General features: G+C 58.9%; 2 protein-coding genes and 1 long non-coding RNA gene across 3 annotated transcripts; 1 reads left to right on the forward strand and 2 right to left on the reverse strand.

The window, feature by feature from the left end:
• Positions 1-1,168: 1,168 nt before the first annotated feature.
• Positions 1,169-7,258, forward strand: FOSL1 (FOS like 1, AP-1 transcription factor subunit). The gene is made up of 4 exons (XM_029957472.1): positions 1,169-1,469; positions 3,502-3,702; positions 5,654-5,761; positions 6,183-7,258. Exons 1-4 carry the CDS (start codon positions 1,380-1,382, stop codon positions 6,600-6,602), a joined length of 819 nt encoding a protein of 272 aa, XP_029813332.1. The 5' UTR covers positions 1,169-1,379; the 3' UTR covers positions 6,603-7,258.
• Positions 3,216-7,837, reverse strand: LOC115306904. Its single transcript, XR_003915487.1, has 2 exons — positions 7,478-7,837; positions 3,216-5,896 (listed from the first exon to the last, which is right to left on the reverse strand). It is a non-coding gene; the product is annotated as an uncharacterized LOC115306904 (long non-coding RNA).
• A 30-nt stretch (positions 7,838-7,867) lies between these two features.
• On the reverse strand, positions 7,868-8,884 carry CCDC85B (coiled-coil domain containing 85B). Its single transcript, XM_029957473.1, has one exon. The coding sequence runs from the start codon at positions 8,717-8,719 to the stop codon at positions 8,111-8,113; it is 609 nt and encodes a 202-aa protein (XP_029813333.1). The 5' UTR covers positions 8,720-8,884; the 3' UTR covers positions 7,868-8,110.
• Between the last annotated feature and the right edge of the window lie 41 nt (positions 8,885-8,925).

Here is an 8,925-nt window from a genome sequence, read left to right on the forward strand (position 1 = left end):
CTGTGCTGACAGCTCAGAGCCTGGAGCTGCTTCAGATTCTGTGTCTCCCCTTCTCTCTGCTCCTCCCCCACTCACACTCTGTCTCTGTCTTTCTAAATAAATAAATACATAAACAGACAAACACACATTTTAAAAAATAAAGAAGATGGCATTTATCAGACCCCTGGATAACTGGGTCCCCCTTCAGGCTCTCACTGTTTATGGAGGCTCTGAATTAAAACTTGCCCAACTTCTGAAAATCATCCTATGGAGTAGCACAATTATATTGCCTTGTTTCTGTGGGTAGTTCAAACCATTGCTCCGTGTAAGCATTTAAAATATACCACCCTAGGGGGTCGCCAGGAGGGCTCAGTGTATTGAGTGCCAACTTTGGCTTGGGTCATGATCTCACAGTCTATGAGTTCAAACCCACCTAGGGTTCTGTGCTGACAGCTCAGAGCCTGGAGCCCGCTTCAGATTCTCTCTCTCTCTCTCTCTCTCTCTCTCTCTCTCTCTCTCTGCTCCTCCCCGAAACATGCTGTCTCTCTCTGTCTCTCACAAATAAACACTTAAAAAATAAAATAAAATAAAAATAAAATAAACCACCCTTTTGGTAACCCTGGCTTGTCATGTATCCATTTTTTAGTGAACCTAAACTTTAAAACAATGCCAGCAGAAGGGTCTCGGGCCACGACTGTGAGGCCTTGGACGGCAGTGGCACGCGTCCTCGCATGGAATAAGCACCCAGTAAATATACCAGTCACAACAACAATCCCATTTATAACCCACTTCACGGTTTCCAGACCCCTTTCTCATTCTTCATCTCAACCTCCCACGCACAGCCCGAACTCCCACGCGCTGCGAGGCGGCTAGGTGATTATTTCGTCCCATCCGACGGATGCAAAAACTGAGGCCAGACCAGAGGGTTAAGGGGGCTTCGCGGCGCGGGGCGGGGGAGTGGGACGGCGGGTCCAAGTGTGCGCTCGCCGGCCGGGCGGGGCGGGGTGCCCAGCTGCCGGCAGGTGCGTCAGTCCGCGGGGGAATCCTCGGCTCCACCTGGGCGCGGCGAGGAAATTGCACCATGTATGGGCACCTACGTCAGAGGGGGCAGGCCCGCCGCTGTCGCGGGAGACGCCAGGTCCGTCCCTCTCCCCCAAGAAAAGGCGGCTACCGGACTGTAGGAGGCGTAGAAAAGTTCGCGGCGGACTGGCAAAAGGCGGCGCGCCTGGAGAGGTGGGGCCCCGAGGTGTCCAGCGCCGTTGAGAAACGCCCGCTCCCCCTCCCAACTGAAGTGGTTCAGCCCGAGATCTTTTCATTCATTAAAGAAAAGGCTCGGCGAGGAGCAAGTGAGTCAGAACCGAAGCAGCCGACGCGGACCCCACAGAGCAGCCAGCCAGGGCATGTTCCGAGACTTTGGGGAGCCCGGACCGAGCTCCGGGGCCGGCGGTGCGTACGGCGGCCCGGCGCAGCCCCCCACTTCAGGCCAGCAGGTGAGAGGGACCCGACGCCCGGGGTTCCCGGGCGGACAGTGCCGGGGACGCTGCACGCTCTGGGGCTGGGACCGGGACGGGGACCAGGAGTAGGGACCGGATCTGGGGCCGTGGCAATGGCCGTGGCAATGGCCGTGGCCCGTGGCCGCGGATGCTGCCCGTTCTCCGCCGTCTCGAGGCACATTTGCCCCGCAGCCCGGGGGAAGGCGCGCGGCGGGCGGCACAAAGCTCTGCGAACGTCCTCTCTGTCGCTCTGTCGCTCACCCCTTCCCCCCCCCCCCCCCCCGCTGTCTGCTCTCTGTCCCTCCGTCTCTGTTACCTTCTATACCTTCTGTTTTTCCTCCGGTCCCGCTTCGTATTGTCCCGTCTGCGCCAGGAGAGCGCCCCTTAGTCCTGATCCATCTCGGACTAAATTCCTGGGATCCGGAGTGTGGGCTGAGGCCGAGATGTCCCCACACAGGAGGGAGGCGGGACCCGTCGGCAGGCTAGCTGCGACAGGCTGGGAATCCTCGGCCCTGCCTGCGACCGTCTGTGTGTCTGTCCGCTTGTCTGTCCCTCTCTACCCGTCGCCAAGTCCCTATCCCCTTCTGGGCGCAGGGGAGCCTGGTGGGCTCCGGGAGACTGGTTCTTGGCCCCTTTACAAGCCGCTGGGACCGATGGAGACTTTGAGATGCGGGGCCGTGCGCGGAGTCTTGCAGCGGACAACTCCCGCGCCCCCCGCGCCCGGCACCCGACGGCGCCCGCTGCACGCTTGGGAGGGACAGGTGCCCATTTCCTGTCGGCGGGCAGCGCGCACGTGTCGCTCGGCGTCCGTTCCGCCGAGTCACAGCGGCCGAGTCACGGTGGCTGACTCACTCGGAGCGCCCCTCCCTTCCTGGCCCGGAGCGGCCGGGCCCGGACAACCTCGGGCGCGGGAGATGCCGCCGGCGGTACCTCGGTCCCGGAACTGGGGTCACTGGGCCACTGGGCCTGCAGCGCTGGGCCGGGGACACCGCTGTCTGGACTTGCCTGGGCTTGTGGTGCGCTTCCCGGAGGACTGGGCGCCCACACCCAGGGCCCAGCCCCAGGGCTTGAACCCAGTTCTCTTCCCAGAACACTGGACCCCCCTCTCAACCCCTTCCTCAGATTTCTGGCTGAAAGAAAATCTTGGCAGGTAACACAGGGAGGCTAACGGTGCAGCCAGAACGGCGGCTTCTACCTCATTTACCTATTTCACAGAATCTAAGAATTCACAGGTTTCAAAGCCCATCGTTATTTTGTGCCACTAACTTTTTTCTGAGGTTGCCAATCGAACTCTGATTTCAGAGCTACTAAAGGGCATTTCTTAGCATCAATGAGGTGCCATAATCCTCACCAAGGACAATATTAAAAACAAGGAAACTGATGCACATTGAAGTTAAATAATTTGCCCGGAGTCACGGCCAGCGAGTGGCTAAGCTAAGAGCTAACTGGGTCAGGGTGAACCCAGGGCAGTGATTCTTGCCCACCGCCGCCCCAGTGCATTGGGCACCGGCCACTCCCCAGGCTGTCACACACACTCTTTCACCCGATTCTCTCAGGCACCCTTGGAGATAGGAGCTGGATTTAGCCCGTTTGTGCAGATGAGACCCGGGTAGAGTACAGGAGTATTAAGAACCCAACCGCCCGGGGCCCGACCCCCACTTCCCACTTACTGGCTGTGTGTCTCTGGACAACTGTGTTCCTGTCTGAAAATGAAGACACTGTTGTGCAAATTATGAGTCAGTATTTGTAAAGTGGTTGGGACAGTGCCTGGAATTCATACTTTATTATAAGTATTAGTTCTGACGGGGTAATGAAGGCACAGCAAGGTTATGAGACCTACCCAAAGTCACACAGCTCATGAGCAGGGATTGGTCACCAAGTTAGACCCTCTGACTGCCAAGTTGTGCTCTTTCTGGGCTCTCCGAACCAGCAGCTGCATTGAGGGTAGATGGCAGTGTGGCTTCTGTCTGGCAGAAGCCGCTCAATCCACAGACACCTCATCAGTGGCCCCTCGTTTCTCATCCCCCAGAAGTTCCACCTCGTGCCAAGCATCAACGCTGTGAGCGGCAGCCAGGAGCTGCAGTGGATGGTCCAGCCTCACTTCCTGGGACCCAGCGGCAGCTACCCCAGGCCTCTGGCCTACCCCCAGTACAGCCCCCCCCAGCCCCGGCCAGGAGTCATCAGGGCCCTAGGGCCACCTCCAGGGGTGCGTCGCCGGCCCTGTGAACAAGTAAGTAGCAGAGGCATCGCGCTGGTTCTGATGCCTCCCAGGGGCGCTGAGGTGCAGAGGACGAATTCTTCCTTAAAAGAACACAGACTTAGGCAGGGGGGTGGGTAGGCCCACTGGTGACTGCCGGCCAAGGCAAAAAGTGATAGGAGGCCCTGGGGTGATCCAGCAGAGGGCAAAGCTTTTTGGAACTGGAGGTATATTAGGATGCGTGGAATTTGCATGGATGGAGATGAAGAGGAGGTGAGGAAGGCAGGAGCACGAACGGAGGTAGAGGGGAGAACATGTAGAGTGTACACGTGGAAAGGTGTGTGGACAGAGGAGGAGCTCCACCTTCTGACATATACGGAGAGGCGGCGCTCATGTGTCAATGGAGCTGGAGAGAGAATGGAAAGAGAGGGTTCCCTACAGCTACTCTCTGGCTTTAAGTTTCCCTATCCTTTTTAATCCTTACCGAAAGCCTCTGGGGAATGCACTTTGGTTTTCTCCATTTTATAGCTGGGGAACTGAAGGCACCAAGAGATAGTCACTTGCCCCAAATCCCACAAGTAGTGAGTAATGAGACAGGTCTTTTCAATCCTGAAGTCGGATTCTAACCATCAAGCCACACTGTCTCATCCAGAGCTAACAGAGGCTCGAAGCAGAGTGAGCTGGCAACTCTGGGCTCCCCAACCTGGATTCTGCCTTTTTCCTGCTAAGAAAGTCTTTACCAAAATAAATAAGAGATAGGAGGTTCATTTATTTATTTTTATTTATTATTTTTGGAGAGTGAATGGGTAAAGAGCAGACGGGGGGTGGTGAGGCTCTGTGCTGACAGCAGAGAGCTTGATGCAGGGCTTTAACTCACGAACAGGGAGATCGTGACCTGGGCCAAAGCTGGACGCTTAACCGACTGAGTCACCCAGGCGCCCCAGAGACAGAGGGTCTTTTAAGGGAGTGGCTTCTCATTCCTCTCCCTGGGGCATTTTGGTATATGAGGCCGTAGTGGGCTGAGTCTTGCACATTAAGGAGCTTGCCCTGACAGCAGGATAGACGATGAGGAGAGAGGTCAGGATCCTGGGAAACTGTGCAGTTAGACAGGGGGTACTTTCCCAGAAACAACATGGCTGCCCTTTGTGACCAACCACTGAAGAAGGCTGGGCGGTGAGCCCCAGGAGCAGGCTGCTCCTTCCAGCCCCGTCCTGAGAGCGCCTCTTCCTTCCTGGGTACTCCTAGACTGGAGCCCTGAGCTCCCTTTTGCAGGGAGGTGGTCTCCATTAGTGAGCCTCTCCATGTTGAATAAAGTGAGTGGATTTTAATTTCTGCCCTGGGGCCATAAACGAGTTATTCATCCTCTCCGGGCTTTAGTTCCTTACATGGAGAATTGGGTTAAGAATCTGTGTAAAGCTATTAGCTCACATGTAAGAGGCTCCCAAGAAATAACAATTTACTCAGCTGCAACACTCATTAGTCCCTTCTAGTGCTTACAGCCCCTGGGGGAAGAGAATGCTTGGTTATCAAGAGATTGAAAAGGATGAGGGTCATTCGAAAAAGAGGGGCTGGGCCCCAGGAACACAGAAAAAGAAAGATCACTTCTGGCTAGGGAATGAGAGAAGGCTTCCTGGAGGCGGGGGTATCTCAGTGAAGTCCTGAGAGGTGGGGTGTGGTGTGTGTGTGTGTGTGTGTGTGTGTGTGTGTGTGTGTGTGTGTGTGTTGGGGGAGCATTCTGAGAGGGTAATCAGAGGAGCCAAAAGCAGGGTGCGAGGAGGAAGTGTGATTAATTCGGCCTTACTAAAGCGTGAATGCGGGGAACCAGTCGCCGTGCAGTGGTCCCTGAAGCGCTGGCTGGGGGCGCCCCGCGCTGCTATGCCCTCCGCTAGGGTCCTAGCCCTTGGCCACCGCACCAGGCGAGTGCCGGGCAAACCAGCGGCCCGAAGTCTACCCCACTGATCCGATTCTTCTACCCCACCCCCAGATCAGCCCGGAGGAGGAGGAGCGCCGTCGAGTGAGGCGCGAGCGGAACAAGCTGGCCGCGGCCAAGTGCAGGAACCGAAGGAAGGAACTGACCGACTTCCTGCAGGCGGTGAGCGCTGGCTGGTGCGGAGGGTTCCCGGGCCCACCGAACCTCAGAGGGGCGCGGCTCCCCTGAGCCTGCCCGGCCCCAGGGGCGCCGGTATATGAAGTCTCCTGCCCCCAGCACCCCTTCGGAGGTGCAGTCCTTCGGGGGAAAAAACAATGAGAAAAAAGCGATTAAAAATTAGTCACTGCGCGCCTCACTCCAGCAGAGGAGAAGAGTTAAGGCTTCGGCCAAAGATCTAAAATGCTCCCGGCCCTGCTGGGAGTCGTGCCGGTTTTCTTACCAAGGGCTCATGGGAGTTGTAGTCCAGACTCGCTGGAGACACCCCCCCCCCCCCCGCCCCGCATACCCCCCAACTACCACCACCTCCTGGAGGCTAGGCGATATTCCGCCCTCCTCTTCTAATTCCTCTCCCAACCCTCGACAGGAGACGGACAAACTGGAGGACGAGAAATCTGGTCTGCAGCGAGAGATTGAGGAGCTGCAGAAGCAGAAGGAGCGTCTGGAGCTGGTGCTTGAAGCCCACCGTCCCATCTGCAAAATCCCGGAGGGGGCCACGGAGAGGGACACTGGCGACACAGGCGGTACCAGCGGCCCCAGCAGCCCACCGGCCCCCTCCCGCCCTGTACCATGTATCTCTCTTTCCTCCGGGCCTGTGCTTGAACCTGAAGCATTGCACACCCCCACGCTCATGACCACACCCTCCCTGACTCCTTTCACCCCCAGTCCGGTCTTCACCTACCCCAGCACCCCTGAACCTTGTGCCTCAGCCCATCGCAGGAGTAGCAGCAGCAGTGGGGACCCATCCTCTGACCCTCTGGGCTCTCCCACCCTCCTTGCCTTATGAGGCAAACTACTCCCCCCCACCCATGGGTGCCACCTTAGCCAATGTCTCCCCACCCACTGGTCCAGCGGGTCTGGACCATATCCCATGCTCAACCCCAGCAGGTTCTTCTCCATCTCTCCAGATGAGACTGAACATATTTTGCTCCCAAGTAGAGCCAGCTTGGGGCCAACCAAAGCTGCCCACTGTTTTTCTAGAGCTGGCTTTTCTAGCGGTTTGCACTAAATCAGAGACAAAAGATTTCCTATTTGTTCGAGAGAACTCCTGGCAGCCCAAAAGGACTTTGCAACTCCCCAGAGGTCCTCTAGAGCCCTATCTCCCTCCGGACCACACCTATAGCTTCATCACCCTCTTCCTGTGATCCCCCCAAACCCACTCTGACAGGTGATGATACTCTACCAGCCTAGAACACTAACTCGCCTAGCTCCGCACTGCCAGCAGCACCAAGTAATTGAACCAGGGCATTCTGCTGGCCCCTCCTGAATGGCAGGAGGGCGTCAGAGGCTTCTGTGATGAGCTGACCTGCAGCCCCCAGCTCTGAGAAGACTTTAGCTCCGGGGATCCAAGCCTCCACAACGAAGGCAGCTGCTATTTATTTCCCTACAGAGAGTATTTTTATACAAACCTGCCAAACATGGAATAAAAGGCTCGAAGCTCTGGCCTGGTCTCGCTGAACCCAGAGGCTAAAGGGAGAATATTTGAAACCAGAAGCCCTAAGCTCCAGTCAGCTCCACGGACTTACTGCATGACTTTCAACAAATTGATATTTCTAGACCTCAATTGTCTTATCTGACAAATGAGATTACATCTGCTCTGCCTCATCTCCAGGACTGAGAGGAGGAATAGGAGTGCTGTTGGGTGCAAGCCAAAAGGATTACCGTCTTCCTCCGGATGCGGGCCCACAGCGCTCTTGCGTGGGCCACAGGAGGGCGCTCTTATGCCCCTTCCAGCCTCAGGGGAGGTCGCGGAGTGGGTTCTAGGCCCCCAACACCTGCTTCCTGCCCCATTGTCTTGGACAGGAAGGAGCCGGGAAGGGAGCTGGAGCCACTTCAGGGGCGAGGTCACGGCCTGTTCCGAGGCCTGATGGGGGGGATGGGAGGGAGCCACTGGCTTACCACGGTCCCACATCCCGTCCCAGGCTTGAGGTAGCGAGGGTCGGCCACGTTAGCTCTGCAGCCCCTCCGGATGGGAATGGTACCCAGTCGCAACGTCCCCGCCCCCGTCCCCACCCCGGCGAGTCCCAAAGACACGCTGCCCAGGCCACGGGCTCTGCTTCCGTTCCAGTTTATTAGCCCCCACCCCGTCCCCGGCAAGTCCCTCCGCTCCAGCGTCCAGTTCCCCTGCTGCCACACCAGCGAGAGCAAGGGGCCCTCCTCAGTGCCAGAGTTTCCAAATCCATGCCAGCGGCCCGTCGGGCGAGGGGGGGAAGGCATCCAGGTCCCGAGGTCCACCGCAGTCCCCGCGTTTGGGAAGCAATCTGGTCGGGCGTCGACAAGAAGGAAGCTGAGCCCTCAGTCATCTGGGGAGCAGGCCAGGGGCAATTGATCGGGACTACCCACGCTGCCGGTGCTGGAGCTTCCATCGCCCAGGTCGCGGGGCCCGCAGGGGGGCAAAGCGAGCTCGGGTGTCGGGCCGCCGCTTGAGCCTCCCGCGTTGCCGGGGCCGCCCCGGGGGCCCCACTCCTCGCCCAAAGCCAGGCAGAGCTCCTTCAGCGCCAGATTCTCCCGCAGCAGCTCCTCCTGGCGGCCCTCCAGCTCGGCCAGCTTCTGCCAACAACCGCCCAAGTCCTCGCGCACCGCTCGGGATGCTTGGGTCCCGAAGAGCTGCCACTGGCGCGCGGCGCGCCGCCCCCGCTGCCGCTCCGAGTCCAGGAAGCAGCAGAGGTCGCGCAGCTCGCGGTTCTCGGCCTGTAAGCGGCGGTTGAGCTGCTTGAGCTCGCGGATCTCGCCCAGGTGACCCTGCAGCTGCCGATTCACCTCCTGCATGAGGCGGCCGCGCTGCACGAGAGCCGCCAGGCGCGCCGCCTCCTCCCGTCGCAGGCGCCGCACCAGCTCCTCCTTGCCCAACGCCGCCATCTCCTCGTCCGTCAGCTCCTCCAGGCCGCCCGCCTCGGCCTCCATGGCTGTTCAGGCCTCTGGAGCATCGCCCGTCCGCCGCCGCGGCCCAGGAGCCCCACGTCCAGCTCGGCGCGCTGGCGCTCGGGCTCCGGCTCCGCGGTCGGCAGGCTGTGGTCGGGTAGCGTAGGCTGCACCAGCCGCCCAGGGGTGGGCACGCGGCGGGGCGCGCGCCGGGGCGGGGCCGCGTGACGTCGAGGAAAGACAGCCAA

Source organism: Suricata suricatta, chromosome 11 (assembly GCF_006229205.1).
Source record: "Suricata suricatta isolate VVHF042 chromosome 11, meerkat_22Aug2017_6uvM2_HiC, whole genome shotgun sequence".
NCBI lineage: Eukaryota > Metazoa > Chordata > Mammalia > Carnivora > Herpestidae > Suricata > Suricata suricatta.